Below are 20,022 nucleotides of genomic sequence, written 5' to 3'. Positions count from 1 at the left end.
GTCTTAGTTGAAGAGAACTTGAAGCCATGACTGCTGATCAAGACGACACGGCATCAATCGCAAGTTGAAGCCGTCGGTGGAAAGGCGAGTCATCACCTCGACAGCAAATGGTCAGTTCATCAACACAAAGATCTGAGAAAATACTTGAGGGACGGAAGGAAAGACGGCCATTGAAGGCAACCAAGAAAAGAGTAGTGTTCAGAACACTACCTTGAGGTACACCTTCGTATTGCCAAAAAAAGGCAGAGAGAGTGGTACCAAACCTCACTCGAAATGAACGACTAGAGAGGAAACTTTGTAAGAAGAGAGGCAGATTACGAACAAGACCAAAAGAACGGAGTTGGGATAGAATATAGTGTCTCCAGTGGTGTCATATGCCTTTTCCAGATCGAAAAGGACAGCAAAAGCAGAGGTCTTCACAGCAAAGCCAGTACGACGATAGGCCTCCACGTTCACCAAGACATCAGTTGTCGTGCGACATTTGCGAAAGCTAAATTGAGAGGGGGGAGAGGTAGTGATACAAGGTTACACATAATACTAAAGGCTTTGCACAGAAAATCGATGTGGGAGAGGGTGGGGTTTGTTGATGGTAAGGGGGAGGAGGGGCTGGGGGTGTGGGTCTGTTGGAGCCTGGGATAGATCTCGCAGTGCTGCCTCATTTAGCCAGTTGTGTGTCAGTCTCTCCCAAGAGGAGAGCCGCCCACAAAGGCTCTCTCCTGCCTAGGCCTGCATTTGGAATTAGTATGTTGATGTCATGGCACACCTTTGAGGAAGAACAATGACACACTCAATGCTATGTGCCAGTGTGAGCTGTGTCAGGAGAGAGTATGGTACGGCATATTGCTGTCACTCCCAGCAGTGTGGTGGTGGTGTTGGTATGTGGTACGTCCTGCTATGTGGATGGAGGGGGGAGGGGTGGGGATGACTTACTATGGTACAGGTTGATGATGACATTCGCAGTTAGGCTTCAACCTTTGAAGAGGTAACCCTATGTGGTCATGAGGTGTCACTCCTCAGAGCTATTTGGTAGGGATGGCCCTCATATCCTAAGCGCTCTGGAAGCAGGGAGGGTACATAAAACTGTCATTCTTTAAGAAAAAATAATGACTCCACTATCACTCACAAACCCACTGCCACCTGTTGCCTCCCTTTTCTCTCCTTCTCCCCCCTGCTGGCGGTAGTAACAACACCGCTCCTTAACGAAACCGCAGTGGAGGGGTAACCCTGGCGGGGTGAACATCTCCCAGACTCCTCTGTAGACTTTGAAAACGATTAAGGATGATGGACGTCATCCGCAAGACCCTGTTCTCTCTCTCTCTCTCACACACACTCCCCTCAACACTTCCTGTCCATGTACGGGGAACTAATAGACGTCATTGATCACCACCAACACAGCTGCATTGGCTGAGAAAATGTTAAACGCATCTTTGTTTACATTTACTCTCACACAAACCCACCTGTTCCCTCACTTTTCCCACCTGCTCCCCTCCCATCTTAAGAGCCTGCTCCTCTCTCAGGTATGGGGCTCTCCCCTCCCTCCACAACATAACCTACATACTCCTATGCCCATCTTAAGACTATGCTCTCCTTCACTCAACATACTCCAATCTATCTACATACACAGGAATAACTCTACAGCACATACTCATACATATTCATCTTCTCTTCACCCTCTTCCTTCTCCTCCTCCTCCTCTTCCTTCTCCCTACATGACCGCATACCAACCACATACCCTCCCGCCCCAACATAACCCTCTCTTAAGTGACGCATGTCTGGACGCCACACGTCAGCCACGTGCCAAACACTCGGGGAATCACCCCTTCCCCCAGACCCCATTGTGACTATACACCTGTGCTCACCTGAGCAGGGGGGCTTAATGAGCTCACCTGCTCAGGCGCTGTGCACGGTTCTAGTCTCAACCTACGCAAAGGAGGCCTGGTCAGGCCTTCAGGTGGCCTGGTCGACGACCGGGCCGCGGGGACACTAAGCCCCGGAAGCACCTCAAGGTAGCCTCAAGGTACGCTACTTGTGACAAGAGTGAGGGCTGGGGACGGACCTGATCTCCCCAGTCGTTGATGATAACACATACAAAACACTGGCGTGTGACAGGAGTGAGGGCTGGGGCCTGACCTGGTGTCCCCAGTCGTTGATGATAACACATACAAAACACTGGCGTGTGACAGGAGTGAGGGCTGGGGACTGACCTGGTCTCCCCAGTCGTTGATGATAACACATACAAAACACTGGCGTGTGACAGGAGTGAGGGCTGGGGACTGACCTGGTCTCCCCAGTCGTTGATGATAACACATACAAAACACTGGCGTGTGACAGGATTGAGGGTTGGGGACTGACCTGGTCTCCCCAGTCGTTGATGATAACACATACAAAACACTGGCGTGTGACAGGAGTGAGGGTTGGGGACTGACCTGGTGTCCCCAGTCGTTGATGATAACACATACAAAACACTGGCGTGTGGCAGGAGTGAGGGTTGGGGACTGACCTGGTCTCCCCAGTCGTTGATGATAACACATACAAAACACTGGCGTGTGACAGGAGTGAGGGTTGGGGACGGACCTGATCTCCCCAGTCGTTGATGATAACACATACAAAACACTGGCGAGTGACAGGAGTGAGGGCTGGGGACTGACCTGGTCTCCCCAGTCGTTGATGATAACACATACAAAACACTGGCGTGTGACAGGAGTGAGGGTTGGGGACGGACCTGATCTCCCCAGTCGTTGATGATAACACATACAAAACACTGGCGTGTGACAGGAGTGAGGGCTGGGGACGGACCTGGTCTCCCCAGTCGTTGATGATAACACATACAAAACACTGGCGAGTGACAGGAGTGAGGGCTGGGGACTGACCTGGTCTCCCCAGTCGTTGATGATAACACATACAAAACACTGGCGAGTGACAGGAGTGAGGGCTGGGGACTGACCTGGTCTCCCCAGTCGTTGATGATAACACATACAAAACACTGGCGTGTGACAGGAGTGAGGGCTGGGGACTGACCTGGTCTCCCCAGTCGTTGATGATAACACATACAAAACACTGGCGTGTGACAGGAGTGAGGGCTGGGGACTGACCTGGTCTCCCCAGTCGTTGATGTGCGGCATGTTGAGGTCGTCCACGAACACTGTCATCTTCTTCCCGGCGGGAGGCCCGAAGGTGCTGCCCATCCGCTTGTCCACGTAGCTCTCCAGGGTTCTCTGAGGATCACACACTGCCTTCAGTCCCACTCACCCATACAGCATTTGTATTAACCCCAGATTAAACCAAAACTAAATTCACTCGGCTACAATTATCTGCAAATTTTGCTTCACTTAGCTAAACAGTCTCTAATTTACCTAATAGGAGTCGCTGATCACTGTAAAATTAGCCAGTTGTATTTCAAGAGGAAAACGGAGGTCGCCAAACTACTCCATGACATATGCCTTAAAATCACAATTCATCATGGAAAGTAGGGTAAGGCTAACCCAACCATCAGACGTCCAGCCTTCAACAGACATTCACTCATAGATACAGACAATAATGCCCGGGTGGACCCCGAGCAGCCAAGATCTGTCGCGCTGTCTTCTTGACCTTCTTGTAATAAACAGAAAGTTTCGAAAAAAAAACTGATATAAAAATGTATTCATCTTCTTTAAGCATAAGTTTGAAGAATAGAATTGGTCGAGGGTACAAATAACCTAAGCTACTCTACCCTTTAGTCTGTTTATAGATATATTTCATTATTTCAATAAACTTACTTGAATGTAAACTAATAGAATTGCTTTAAGAATTTTGGCATGGTAATTTCAGCAAAAAAAAAAAGAGTTTAAAGATATATTAGAAAAAATGCATTTTGTTTTATCTATATATTTTTTCCCAGAGTCGAGCCACAATTCAGAAAGAAAAGTTGTCACGGATCTTTGCCTGCCTCCGTATCTCCGTCTCTCACTATATATCGCTGTCTTCTGTCTCTTCATGTTTATCTGAATTTGTCTTGCTGGCTCTCTCTCTCTCTCTCTCTCTCTCTCTCTCTCTCTCTCTCTCTCTCTCTCTCTCTCTCTCTCTCTCTCTCTCTCTCTCTCTCTCTCTCTCTCTCTCTCTCTCTTTCTCTCTCTCTCTCTCTCTTAATGTCTGTCAATGTTCATCTCTTTTGTTGGACTCTGTGGCTATCTTTCTTAGTAAGTTTTCGATCTTCTATATATCTGTCTATTCGTCTCAGTGCTTTCCGTCTGTCTATATACCTCTCATCCGTCAATTAACAGGTGTACAGTTTCCTGAGCCTATTGGGCTCAATCATATCTACTCATAATACTGTGTATGGAGTCTGCCTCCGCCACATCACTTCCTAATGCATTCCATTTATTAACTCCTCTAACACTAAAAAATTCTTTCTAATGTCTTTATGGTTTATTTGGGCACTTAAGTTCCATCTTTGTCCCCCTAGTATTTGTGCTATGGAATAAATAAACGCAATTTGTTAAATAAACTGTCTTTGTCTACCCTATCAATTCCTTTGAGAATCTAATATGTGGTGATCATGTTCCCCTAACTCTCTTGTCTTCTAGCGACATGAGGTTTAATTCCCGTAGTCCCTCCTTATAGCTCATGCCCCTTAGTTCGAGCACTAGTCTGGTGGCATACCTCTGAGCCATCGGGCCTTGCATAGTAGGCTGAGAAGTGCGTTCTGGCTACTAGGTACGACATATGTATATATATATATATATATATATATATATATATATATATATATATATATATATATATATATATAGATATATAGATATATATATATATATATATATATATATATATATATATATATATATATATATATATATATATATATATATATATATATATATGTATATAATATAATGTACTTTATATAAGTGATAAAGCACTAATAGATCCCTAAACATCAAAACAACCTAAAGAGAGAAAGAAAACAGAGTTTGAAACCTGTGAAAAATTCAGTACAAGTCCTGAAAGTTGTGACTGATTTATTTGTTGACCAATTTCATCCTATCTTCACATAGTTAGGGACGATTATGCACTCTCCAGGATGTAGAGGTTAGACCAAAATCAGATAATAAACAAAGGAGAGAGAAAAATCTCCCCTCCCCCACAATTTGTTTTAGGGGGAGGGGAAATTAATAAAAATAACTGAGATTAACATTGGGCAATGTATTTATATGATATATAACAAAACAGAGCATAATACCATACTCACTCATTATTATTTGTGTTATTATGTATTACTCAGCAATGTTATAAAGGCACCAGCTGCATATCCACTTTATGGACACTTCTTATTTGTGTTATTATGAAATACTCAGCAATGTTATAAAGGCACCAGCTGCATATCCACTTTATGGACACTTCTTATTTGTGTTATTATGAAATACTCAGCAATGTTATAAAGGCACCAGCTGCATATCCACTTTATGGACACTTCTTACTACTATTCCTTCTTCTTTGTGCGTCAGACAGGTGCTTGCATCTCTTTATTACTGCATAATCCCTCAGTTCCAATTAATAGGAGCTGTTCATCTTATCAACAAAACGTTCTTGTTTAAAAAAAATCGTCTAAAATCCTTTTCGGGAAATATTGGGATGAAACTTGCACGACGCTGAGGCAATATGTTGGAGATTTGTTTAACATTTATAAGTAATTTTCACATAATTCGAATATTTTTTCGGTTCAGCCCCCTAGTCTGTAGCAGCATACGGGCTAGAAGGAGGCATTTCATTTTACTAAATGCTGTTTTTTTATGTCGTCGGAGACTTAAAAATTAACAAGAAATAAATATGTAAAGCTGGTAAATTCTCTAAAATGGAGCTCAAAATATTGCAATGAAAATTGACTTTTAATGGTAATATAAGAAATATACCTTCAATAAATACAAGAAAAAGAGGTTGTACTGCCCTTTAAAATCATTAAATATATATGATTAATGATGTATAATAAAATTGAGACATCCTAAATACAGAGGATTTTTTTGCCTACTTGTAACTATTAATTAATACATGATAAGCTTTTATTTTTATATTTATATAAAATTACCCAAGTTACCAAGTCTTATCTCCTATAGTAAACATCACATGTAGTAATTAGCAGAATGAAATTGTGAGTGTGGTGTGAGCCGGCACCTACCTGGAAGTAGAGGGGCGTGGAGGCTGAGGAGAAGTTGAAATTGCGACAAAGGTGATCCTCCGGGTTGTACTTCTTCATGAAGGCGTTGATAGTGACCGTCTTGGCTGACCCCGGCTCACCAATCAGCAGCACTGCCTGCAGCAACATTAAAACTGTCGCTTTATTCCAAGCCCAAGAAGCTGACCTAACCACACACTAGAAATTGAAGGGACGACGACGTTTCGACTTGAGAATGGTCCAGGACGGACCGAAACGTCGTCGTCCCTTCAATTTCTAGTGTGTGGTCTGGTCAACATACTTCAGCCACGTTATTGTGACTCATCGCCTGCAAGCTGACCTACACTCTGATCAAACTCGTGCGCAATAGAAATGCAGACAAGTATAAATGGGTCGCCCCTCGATCAGTCAGCAACAACAAAGTATAAATGACAGGAGAGATGATTTCAACTAGAATTATTTATGGTCACATGCAATAACATGAAATGTGTTACTAAATGTCACTGGAAATAATATGAGCCTATAGGAACTATACGTCAGGCTGCGAGCAGCCGCGTCCAACAGCCTGGTTGATCAGTCCAGCAACCAGGAGGCCTGGTCGACGACCGGGCCGCGGGGACGCTAAGCCCCGGAAGCACCTCAAGGTAGGAAAGCAGTCTTTCCTGTAGGCATATATTACTGAATGTGACCGCGAGGGTGAAATCAATGATTCTAGCGCGAAATCATTCTATTTTCCAAACATTTTTTCACTTTAGAAGGAAGTTGAAAAATTAACTCTCTAAAGCTAATTTTTACAGTTTTATTTGACCTGTCACTAGGACTTACATTTCGTTAATCCTTGTTAATATCGTCAAAGGCAGCGTAAGAATGATTAGATGATTGATTGATTGATAAAGATTAAGCCACCCAAGAGGTGGCACGGGCATGAATAGCCCGTAAAATTATTAGAAATTGTCTTGATGCATTTGTAACCAAGGATAAGGTGAAGGTGATGAGGTGAATGGGATGATCTGAAGGTGATGAGGTGAATGGGATGATCTGAAGGTGATGAGGTGATTGAGATGAGCTGAAGGTGAATGGGAGGAGCTGAAGGTGATGAGGTGATTGGGATGAGCTGGAGGTGATGAGGTGGTTGGGATGAGGTGAAGAACCACCTCACTTATAGCTCTACTGAATCTTATCGCTCTAGTGTTTACATGAGGGCTGGTGTTGTATGCGGTGTGTTCCGGTGTGTTCAGGAAGTCGGTAAAGTGTAATTTAGTGCTAATTGACTATTGCTAGGTGGCTTTGGTGTCCTTTGTAAATAATGCCTCGCCGATGTCCAGTCTTCTGTTGCCGCTGTATCTGTCGATTACTTTGTTGTTTGTGAGTATATCTCTGGTGATGGTCTGGTTATGTATAGAGACTATATGTTCTTTAATAGGTCCTTGCTACTTGTGCATTGTTAGGCGCCATGAAAGGGATGTTGAGATCCTGCCTATATATTGAATGCGTTGGGGCTGATAGTCCCCAAGTGGGTATGTGAAGGCATAGAAGACATTCATCTCTTTCATGGGGTTTTGGTTGGTTTAAAGAGAGTTCTTCGTGAAGAAGTTGGTTATCTTCTTGCTCTTATAGTGTATTATTAATTAAATCATCTGATTGGTGTCAGCACAGGTCACATTTCTATCAATGATGCTAATCAGGACCCTCTCTTCCATTTAGTCAGCCGTGGAGTAGTAGATTCTGAAGAATATTTTAATAGTAGGAACCGATGTTGTCTGTTGTATATGAAGTCATCTGGCGGCTAACTTTCCTTGTGATAATTTCCTCGACAAATCCATTAGACTGTTGATCAGGACCTGCCTTACTGTACCGAGTTCCTCGTCAACCTCCTGGCAACTGGAGCTGTGTGTGAGGGCGCTGGTGACAGTAATTGACAACACTCCGCTTGTACCTATCAGGGCACTCACTTTAAACATTATGGCACATTCCCATGTTAGTTCCTTTAGCGTTGAGTGCAGTGTTAAGCCACCATTTCTTTCTGGGACTATTACATCTAGGAATGGTAGTCTACCTCCACTCTCAATCTCGTAAGTGAACCTTAGCACTGAACTTTGTTCGAATGCATCCTTAAGCTATAGCAAGTGCTAAATAGCAGGTACCTGCAGTAATATGTCGTCCACATATCTGCAGTATACACTTGCCTTTAATCACATGTCAACAAGGACATTCTGTTCGACCGTTCCCATGACAAAATTAGGTAATAGGACGTCATGGATAGGAACCTGATCCTCGGGTACATATCATGCAGCAAGGTCTCCAAGTTCTTTGCTGCCTTCGAGAAAGTAGCTGTTTCTGGATTGGATAAGGAACAATTGGGTTATCATGATTCAATCTGTGCTTACTTGCAAAGCCCAAACAATGTATTCCACACTTTCAGTAAGTGACTCGAGTGACTATGATGCTGTCAAGAAGGTGGTGAGGTGGCTTACCAGTTGGTGCCTGAGGCATATTGAGTGGCATACACCACTCACCTTGACGAGGGTTCCACTACACTACTCACCTTGACGAGGGTTCCACTACACCACTCACCTTGACGAGGGTTCCACTACACCACTCACCTTAACGAGGGTTCCACTACACCACTCACCTTGACGAGGGTTCCACTACACCACTCACCTTGACGAGGGTTCCACTACACCACTCACCTTGACGAGGGTTCCACTACACCACTCACCTTAACGAGGGTTCCACTACACCACTCACCTTGACGAGGGTTCCACTACACCACTCACCTTGACGAGGGTTCCACTACACACCTCACTCTGATAAGGGTTCTACCACATTCCTCATCGTGACCGGGGGTTCCACTTAACCCCACATCGTGACCGGGGGTCCCACATAACCCCACATCGTGACCGGGGGTCCCACCAATCCCAAAACTATAACGACGAATTCACTGACCTTTCCCTGCTGCGCTATTATGTGGACGAGGAAGTCCATCCTGACGTTGTCGACGTTGGGCACCAGGAAGGAGGTGTAGTCTGGGCAGCCAGTGTCGGGGTACACGAACTCCGTCACCCGCGTCTCCCAGTGCTGCCACCATCCTGACCAAAACATATTTTCCTGTGTTGTTATTATATAAAACAGGAAAGTAAGGTGTGTCCATCAACCTGAGGATAATTGTTTATCACATCATGTACTCCGGTTTTGTCGTTTTCTTTTCAAAACAACAATGACGTTCATTAAGTGTAAAACTTGGAAGTAAGTTATTATATGTAATATAATCAAAATTATTGTTGTAGTGTGGACATTTTCTCCACCTCAGGATACTCTATTACTATGTATAGTATCACTGTGTTCTGTTATTGCTTCCTGTAGGGTAACTGCTTATGGTTTTGACAGAGTGTTTGCGCTCGCTGACTGGCCTGGGACTATGCTTCCCAGATGATTGCCTGGTCACTGAGGCAGTTTGTCTTTGTAGCCGGAGGCTGTACTATATAGCAATAACTGCAGTATCTCCGGTCCTGACGTAAATTTTCTTCTTGTAACCTTCAACCTTTGTTTCAGTGTTTCTTATATATATGCGTGGAGGAGGATAAATTATACTCCACTGATTGCACTCAAAGTTAGCGTAGGTTACATTGACCGAATAAACTGCAGTGATTATTAAAGTAATTTCAGTAACTTAGAGCTGACTATATAACTAAGCTGCAGGAACCATTATAATACGGTGTACTCACCGTTCTCATCAACACGGTAGTCAAAGATGGAGTCAGCGGGGCTGTGTCCGCGAGGGGGAAGGTCTAGGTGCGGATACTCGGTCCGTAGATGATCTTCTAGCTTGGCTCGGTCTGGCAGCTCGAGGAGCGCACCCACACTCCACATCATAGAGAAGACAAACAAACGATGTATATGCTCTTGGATGGGTGCTTGTTGCGTCTGCAACGAGTCAAGTCACGGGGTATAGCAAGAGCTTTCTAATGTGAGATATTGCAGTGGGTTTGTACTACTTGAGACTAAGGTGTGCCAGTATAAGATATCTTCACTCTGGATATTATCATCTCCAGTGGATTTTTTTTCCTGTTTTTAAATTTCTTTTAAATCTCCTTAAATTTCCTGTGTTATCTAGCAATATTTTGAGTACAAATTGTTATTAATTTGATCATATCAATGTTGTCAACTTTTATGCCAGTTAATAGCCCGTTAAAACATGATATTAGGACACTGCACCAAGCCTTCATGTTATAATGCAAGTTTGAATTATTGCAAATACCAACTATTTTATCACCTATCTTTCCGTTATTCGCCTGTCACACGGACATATTCCAGTGGTGAATTATTCATGATATTTAAAAAAATCATTCAAGCATCACCTACTTGCCAACGTATGCAAACTTTTCTTTAGCGACTACACTGGTTCAATATTTTCTTCGCATATTAACCAATCTTGTTTTATTGGACAACTGTTTAGGGAAAGGTCCAATAAATTTCATGGGTGCACCATGTAGTAGAATTCATAACGATATCCTAGATCTTTTTTTGTTGAATAATAAGCTTATTAAATCTTATTAGATTTTTACAGTATAACGTGCAGTGCTTATTGCTTAATATATGAATATTTCTGTAATAAGTTTCTGTAATCAGGAATTACAATTTTTTTTTTAAATGAAGTAGCAAGCAATAAGCAAGAAATACGAGAACACGGAGGATGATGATCATTAATTAGCTTATAGAGACTTCAGTGATAGAGCAGGTAATAGTAATCATAATATACTTTGTCGAGAAAGTAATAATTCGGATATTATTAACCCAAAGACATTTCACAAAGGCAGAAGTAAGTGCCCATTAAAAAGATATTAGTGATGTGTTGAGCATAAAAATTAATTTAGGATGCTAACTGTACCAAAGGCAACAGCAAAGACAAAAATATGGTAGCTTTAATTTTGTGATGCACGTTATCAAGTGGTTACAAGAGCTTTATAAGATATAAAAGTCAGAACTAAGACCTTACCTCCTGGAGTTCTTCAGTATCAGGGTCGGGCTCGCGCCTGCCGAGGTGTAGCTGAACTTGCTCCTCCGGCAGAAGGCCTTCCATGATCTTTGTGGCCTGAACCCACCACCACCACCCAGTCACACAAGGAAGACAAGATTGCTATTATCATATCTGGCTCTATGTGAGACCTTAAACACATATTTGGAGCTATGTGAGACCTAAACACATAATTAGACCTATGTGTTATGGGTGTCATCCTCTTGTCCAAAGTGTGAGAATTGTCTCTTTACGGTCGAATGTGTGACATGTACCCTTTCGTTGGCCAAAGTGTGACCATCCTTATCTGATTCTAATTAGATGTTTGACTTTCTAGTTAAAATTTTGACATTTATCCCCCTTTGGTCCAAAAGTGAGATCTGTATCTCTCTGGTTCAAATTAATGCATGAAGCTCCCCTTTGGTCCAAAGTGTGACATGTATCCCGCATTGGTCCAAAGTAAAACACGTCTCCCCCACTGACCCAAAGAGTGACATCGCTCACTCCACATTAGTCCAAAATGTGACATGTGAAATGTGACCCCTCACTAATCCAAAGTGTGACATTTGTCCCCCATTGGTCCAAAATGTCACTTGTGGCCTCAGACCTAAAGTGTAACATATGTCATTTGGTTTCAATTGTGGATTGTATGTGATCCAATAAGTAACATATCTCCACACCTGGTCCATAATCTGATGTGTCTCCCTCTTCGGCAAAGTGCTTCATGTGTCCGTCTGATCCCAAGAGTGACATGTGTGTCTCATTTGATCCAAAGTGTGACAAACGTTGCTCTTTGATTCAAAATGTGTGCCCAAGCGTGTCCCCTTCTAGTCCCTTATAGTTACATGTGTCCCCCTTGTAGTTCAAAAGTGTGACCTGAGTCCCCTTGTGGTCGAAATTATGACATGTGTTACCCTTTGGTCAATGTATGGCATGCATTTCAATCTGCATGGTACAGAGTGTGACATGTAGCCCCTTCTAGTCTTAAGTGCCCTTTTGTAGTCGAAATATAATATTGTCTCCTTGTACAGAGTGTGATATGAGCCCCAATCCGGTCCAGTATTTTACATGTCCCCCCCCCTCTGTTCCAGTGTGTTATCCATGTCCCCCTCCTCTGATGCAGTGTTATCTATGTTCCCCTCTGATGCAGAGTGTTACCAATGTCTCCTCTCTGATCCAGTGTGTTATCCATGTCCCCCTCTGGTCCAGAGTGTTATCTATGTCCCCCTTTGATCCAGAGTGTTATCTATGTCCCCCTCTGGTCCAGAGTGTTATCAATGTCCCCCTCTGGTCCAGAGTGTTATCTATGTCCCCCTCTGGTCCAGAGTGTTATCTATGTCCCCCTCTGGTCCAGAGTGTTATCTATCTCCCCCTCTGGTCCAGAGTGTTATCTACGTCCTCCTCTGGTCCAGAGTGTTATCTATGTCCCCCTCTGGTCCAGAGTGTTATCTATGTCCCCCTCTGGTCCAGAGTGTTATCTATGTGCCCCTCTGGTCCAGAGTGTTATCTATGTCCCCCTCTGGTCCAGAGTGTTATCTATGTGCCCCTCTGGTCCAGAGTGTTATCTATGTCCCCCTCTGGTCCAGAGTGTTATCTATGTGCCCCTCTGGTCCAGAGTGTTATCTATGTCCCCCTCTGGTCCAGAGTGTGTCCTGTGTCCCTTACTGATGCAAAGAGTGAGTGTCACCGTCCGGTCCGTCATGTTTCCTCTGGTCTTGGGTCTGATCTGTTTCAACGTGTGGTCCAGTACATGGTCCATGAGAACAAATGTGTTTCATAGTGTGATATACGCTGCTCTGTCGTCCATACTGCAATATGTAAGATGTAATGTTGTAGTGAAGTGTAAATCAAAGCTGTAGATTATTGTTTACTCAATGAATACTTACATATTGCAGTGGTTTGTATGCTTCTCTGTTCATATGTGGAGTGATTGGTTGCCTGTTGGGAATCATTTATGAGGTGAACAATAAGGACAGAAGTCCTTTATCTCATATATGGTGATCATGGGCAGTGAACCTGCTGAGGTTAACACTTCTCTTACCCTTGATGGTGTCACAGTGCCAAGATGTCCCTCTCTAGTCGCTGTTCCGTTAATATTCCCTTTATGATCTGTGACCATTTTAGGACTGTTCTGTGTTCATCATTATTCTCGCTATAGTTTGTGTCAGTCTCTCGCATGAAGAGTAACATATATTACAATATTTTTATTGTTCTAGATATTTGTATTCAACCCATAACATATTCCTAGCCTTGTGAAGCCTGAACGTTAACTCTGACATACTATTTATTGATTTATATTGAAAATATGAGAACATTCTTTTATATTGGATAATTGAGAACCGTTTGATTAAGAATTAGAGTTGATTTATAAGGAAATTCTAGTTGTAGCATTACCTACTGCCTGGAGATGCTGGTGACGAGACAAACAATGTTACTCAACACGTAGACAGCTCATGCAAGCATTTCTTACGCCTGCTTTCACAGCAGCAGGCGATTCGTGACCAGGACAAACACAAACTACCAGTCTTAAGCAACACCACTCACTTTATATATATAAATATATATATATATATATATATATATATATATATATATATATATATATATATATATATATATATATAAATATATATATATAAATATATATATATAAATATATATATATATATATATATATATATATATATATATATATATATATATATATATATATATATATATATATATATATATATATATATATTTATTTATTTATTTATTTATTTATAAATAAATTTACACGCACACACGCGCACGTACATTCACGCACATACACACAAACACATGTGCACACACACGCATGCACACACACACATGCTTGCACGCACTCACACATGCATGCACGCACCCACACACAGGCATGCACGCAAGCGCACACACGCACAGAAACACACCACGAGCGTAGCTCTCATCCACTAACTACGATTAGGAATTGCACTCACACACGCGCACACATATTTTACTCACACACGCGCACACACACACACACACACACACACACACACACACACACACACACACACACACACACACACACACACACACACACACACACACACACACACACACAAACATGAGTGCGCAAGTACACACATGCACACTCACACCCACGCACACACCCACGCGCGCACACACAGGCTCAAGTTGATTGACAGTTGAGAGGCCAGACCAAAGAGCTAAGGCTCAACCCCTGCAAGCACAACTAGGTGAGTACAACTAGGTGAGTACACACACACACACACATTAATTACCGAATATGCCAGCGGATACGTTTCTATTTTTTTTCCTTCAAAACCTCCTGAAAATCTCGGTCATTATATGTATGAGGAAATATACTGAAATTATTCCACAAAGTCTCGGTGATATCCGCCGGCAAATACGGTAGTCGGTACACTTATATCACAAGGAACTGAAACTAGTTAGATGAGTGTGAAGATTGGACGGTGAGCATCAGTGTGGGTGCGCCAGACGGCAGGTTACGTGTTAAGTTAGTCCGCACGGTGAACAGGGACAATCTTCAGGTAATACTCTCTTTGCTCTTTAACCCTGCACTCAAAAGACCAGATTAAACTATTTTCCGTTAAAGCTAAAATGTTGAAGGTAAATTGTAATTTGATCCACCCTATAATTTGACGATTGGCTTCATTTACGTCTTTGTATAATCATGTTGTAATCTTTGTAGATATATATATATATATATATATATATATATATATATATATATATATATATATATATATGTCGTACCTAGTAGCCAGAACTCACTTCTCAGCCTACTATTCAAGGCCCGATTTGCCTAAGAAGCCAAGTTTTCCTGAATTAATATATTTACTATAATTTTTTTCTTATGAAATGATAAAGCAACCCTTTTCTCTATGTATGAGGTCAATTTTTTTTTATTGGAGTTAAAATTAACGTAGATATATGACCGAACCTAACCAACCCTACCTAACCTAACCTAACCTATATTTATAGGTAAGGTTAGGTTAGGTAGCCAAAAAAAGCTAGGTTAGGTTAGGTTAGGTAGGTTAGGTAGACGAAAAAACATTAATTCATGAAAACTTGGCTTATTAGGCAAATCGGGCCTTGAATAGTAGGCTGAAAAGTGCGTTCTGGCTATTAGGTACGACATATATATATATATATATATATATATATATATATATATATATATATATATATATATATATATATATGTCGTACCTAGTAACCAGAACGCACTTCTCAGCCTACTATGCAAGGCCTGATTTGCCTAATAAGCCAAGTTTTCATGAAATAATGTTTTTTCGACTACCTAACCTACCTAACCTAACCTAACCTAACTTTTTCGGCTACCTAACCTAACCTAGCCTCTAAAGATAGGTTAGGTTAGGTTAGGTAGGGTTGGTTAGGTTCGGTCATATATCTACGTTAATTTTAACTCCAATAAAAAAAATGGACCTCATACATAATGAAATGGGTAGCTTTATCATTCCATAAGAAAAAAATTAGAGAAAATAGATTAATTCAGGAAAACTTGGCTTATTAGGCAAATCTGGCCTTGAATAGTAGGCTGAGAAGTGCGTTCTGGCTACTAGGTACGACATATATATATATATATATATATATATATATATATATATATATATATATATATATATATATATATATATATATACATATATATATATATATATATATATATATATATATATATATATATACATATACATATATATATATATATATATATATATATATATATATATATATATATATATATATATATATATATATATATATGTCGTACCTAGTAGCCAGAACGCACTTCTCTGCCTACTATTCAAGGCCCGATTTGCCTAATAAGCCAAGTTTTCATGAATTAATTGTTTTTCGACTACCTAACCTACCTAACCTAACCTAACCTAACTTTTTCGGCCACCTAACCTAACCTAACCTATTAAGATAGGTTAGGTTAGGTTAGGTAGGGTTGGTTAGGTTCGGTCATATATCTACGTTAATTTTAACTCTAATAAAAAAAAATTGACTTCATACACAATGAAATGGGTAGCTTTATCATTTCATAAGAAAAAAAATTGAGAAAATATATTAATTCATGAAAACTTGGCTTATTAGGCAAATCGGGCCTTGCATAGTAGGCTGAGAAGTGAGTTCTGGCTACTAGGTACGACATATATATATATATATATATATATATATATATATATATATATATATATATATATATATGTCGTACCTAATAGCCAGAACGCACTTCTCAGCCTACTATTCAAAGCCCGATTTGCCTAATAAGCCAAGTTTTCATGAATTAATGTTTTTTCGTCTACCTAACCTACCTAACCTAACCTAACCTAGCTTTTTTTGGCTACCTAACCTAACCTTACCTATAAATATAGGTTAGGTTAGGTTAGGTAGGGTTGGTTAGGTTCGGTCATATATCTACGTTAATTTTAACTCCAATAAAAAAAAATTGACCTCATACATAGAGAAAAGGGTTGCTTTATCATTTCATAATACAAAAATTATAGTAAATATATTAATTCAGGAAAACTTGGCTTATTAGGCAAATCGGGCCATGAATAGTAGGCTGAGAAGTGAGTTCTGGCTACTAGGTACGACATATATATATATATATATATATATATATATATAAACAGCTCCGTCTTTTATATTATCTTTTCCCTGAATTACATTGATCAACTTCCCACCAACTCTAGATAACTGATAACTGTGAATTTCCATATTTAAAGATATGTGTGATCCTCTTATTTACAATAGTGTCTAACCATTGGAGACTACACATGCCTCATTTCTCATAAAGAGGAACAAAGCCAATTTTCTCTTTATTTGCTCTGGATATTAAAACTATACAGGCAATTTCCTAGATGCATCATTAACCAATGAATCTGAACAAGTTGCTGATCTTTATTACTAAAACATTTAAAATATGGTAACTTTTCCAACGAGTCTCATCAAACTTCATATAAATAAATAGTTACTAATGAATTTAATGAATTAAACAAATTATCATGTTGTAATCTGATGCAAACCTACACAGTTTTAATTAAATGAACTATTACAAAAGTTAGTTTAAATTCATTTACTGTTTACATACAGTAACATAATATATGGCATTGCCTCCGTTGTTTTAGAACCCATATAGACAAAGTAAATAGAAGTATTGCCTAGTTCCCAGAGGTTAATTTATGTTCTCCACCCAATTCAGCTCAGGTGGATTCCCAGCTGGTTCTTTGCAAGTCTCTGAAAGTGGCTTAAACACGTCGACAAATACTAGAGGGGTAGCAGGAACTGCTCCTGATACAACACTAATAATTATGCCGGATATACGTAAATTAAATTATTTTACAGTAACACAAAAAAGTTGGATTTTTTTTGTTATTGTGCAATCGAGAAAAATAATTGAAAATTGCATATATTAATATATGTGAACATTTGTAAACATTGGAACAAAAAGCCTATCTGGCAAAGAGGCACTCTTGACAATAAGCAACAGGAGAAGTGTGTGAGGTAAGGAGCATGGGTCTTACACGCACACGCACGTGAGACTTCATGACATGCTACACTACACTTCTACTACACCCACACGCACGTGAGACCTTCATGACATGCTACACTACACTTCTACTACACCCACACGCACGTGAGACCTCATGACATGCTACACTACACTTCTACTACACCCACACGCACGTGAGACCTTCATGACATGCTACACTACACTTCTACTACACCCACACGCACGTGAGACCTTCATGACATGCTACACTACACTTCTACTACACCCACACGCACGTGAGACCTTCATAACATGCTACACTACACTTCTACTACACCCACACGCACGTGAGACCTTCACGACATGCTACACTACACTTCTACTACACCCACACGCACGTGAGACCTTCATAACATGCTACACTACACTTCTACTACACCCACACGCACGTGAGACATTCATAACATGCTACACTACACTTCTACTACACTTACTCTTAGAATTCTAGCCATTCAACAGAATTCAACATAGATAAATAATATATTTTTTATTTTATAAAAATATATATATTTATATAATATTTATCTATATCAACATAGATAAATAATATATTTTTATTACCAATAAAAATATGTCCTTGTTCACCAGATGACCTAACTTAACACTGCACATCAGCAGCCTCGTGGGGGTGGCTACACTGCTGAGGCTGGTGCTGCTCGGTCCCGTATGTTCAGCGTTAGTGTGTGTGTTTGTACTCACCTAGTAGTTTGGTGTGTGTGAGTGTATGTGTGTGTGAGAGTACTCACATAGTAGCTTGTTTGTGTGAGTGTGTGTGTGTTTGTACTCACCTAGTAGTTTGGTGTGTGTGAGTGTGTGTGTGTGTGTGTGAAAGAGTGTGCGTGAGTGTGTGTTCCATACAATATCAAGACATATCTACACCTGGTGACACAGTAATCAACAAGAGCAACACTGAGCGTGTAACATGCTAAGGTTTATTTTGGTACTTCATAAAGAGTTTAGATGCTTTTTATAACTGAAACATTTAGTTGGTGAGAAGTGACCTCAGGTTTACACGGTTCAACACTTACTAAACTGCTGTGAAAGATAACACGACGCCGGAAGATCATGCCAGTGGCTTTAGAGACGAGACAACCATTATTGTGGCGGCCTTGTATGGATCCAGGGAGTTACTCAACACGTCTAGACACACTCCCGTCCCGCACACATCACTCCACTCATCTCAAGTCTCGAAAATGGACTTGAAGATAGTGTGTCATGGGATACAAAGTAAATAATAGTTTAAAGTGACCTTAGAGTACTTCCTGAAACTTGACACATTTAGAGGCACAAGAGGACAAGAAGCTCAGGCGACCCCGTACTTCCCGCTACACAACACATTGTACTCAAGTCTTATGGGGCGTTTATTTACTGCAGACAGTCATCCTGTTAATTATTTATTTATTTATCATTTATGGTCCCGCCAGGACACACTTGAGAGGCCAAATATGACTTTGATGGAAGAGAGGATGCGATGAGTGGGTCGTGGCGGGTATTAGCTTTAGAGAGAGAAAGAGAGCGGTAAGGCAGTGAGAGCAGTGTGGGCGGTGTTGGTGCTACATCTGGCATAGCAGCAGGGAGAAGGCAGCAAGGGATAACGGGAGGCAGGAGCAGCACCGAGGTGACCACATCGTAGTCTTCAGGAAGCGAGCGAGGTGTGTCGGTGGGGGTGAGGGTGTTGATGGTATCATCTGGCGTCTGTGCCCCATGAGCCGCTCCCCACGCTGCCGAGCGCCGCCGGCGACGCTGTAGGAAGGTGTCGTCTGCTACGTCGTCCCCGTCAGGCAGCTGTCCCTCCAGCAGACTGAGTGCCTGCACCACCGACGGACACGTCAACATGGTACATATGTGTGCCGTCCCTATCTCCCCTACACTTTTCTTTCTCTATACTTTCTCCGTCTTCTTATCTCTCGTCGTACCAGCTATGTCTATCTCATATTTCCACCTGTGTCCATCTCTCATGTTGCTATGTGTGTGTGTGTCTATCTCACCTTACCATCTGTGCCTAGCACTCACGTTACCACCATCTGTGTCTCTGTCGTTATCTTACCATGAGTGTGCGTCCTCTTGCCTATGCTGTGTATAGAAATGCTACTGCTCCACCCAACCACTCATAACTCTTGGCCATCTTCCATACATAATAGTTTATTAAGGCAATGTCACATTGACTCAAGTGCTAGGCAAATTCTACTATACGTATAGTTTACCTTTGATATCAGTCATTATGCCACGTACCTCATAATGTAT

The 20,022-nt window shown here is 41.2% G+C and overlaps 1 protein-coding gene across 1 annotated transcript in view; it reads right to left on the bottom strand.

Moving 5' to 3' along the window:
- The window catches only part of LOC123769681 (Dynein heavy chain 1), a 299,861-nt gene that overhangs the window by 99,553 nt on the left and 180,286 nt on the right, over positions 1 to 20,022 (bottom strand). Inside the window, 5 exon segments of the mRNA XM_069308664.1 lie at positions 3,093 to 3,215; positions 6,152 to 6,286; positions 9,095 to 9,237; positions 9,874 to 10,072; positions 11,145 to 11,240. Of these exon segments, the coding sequence (XP_069164765.1) occupies positions 3,093 to 3,215; positions 6,152 to 6,286; positions 9,095 to 9,237; positions 9,874 to 10,072; positions 11,145 to 11,240 (696 nt within the window).

This window comes from Procambarus clarkii, chromosome 63 (assembly GCF_040958095.1).
Source record: "Procambarus clarkii isolate CNS0578487 chromosome 63, FALCON_Pclarkii_2.0, whole genome shotgun sequence".
In the NCBI taxonomy this organism is placed as follows: Eukaryota; Metazoa; Arthropoda; class Malacostraca; order Decapoda; family Cambaridae; genus Procambarus; species Procambarus clarkii.
Note: the sequence above shows the minus strand (reverse complement) of the source record. Positions and strands in the feature narration are given on the sequence as shown.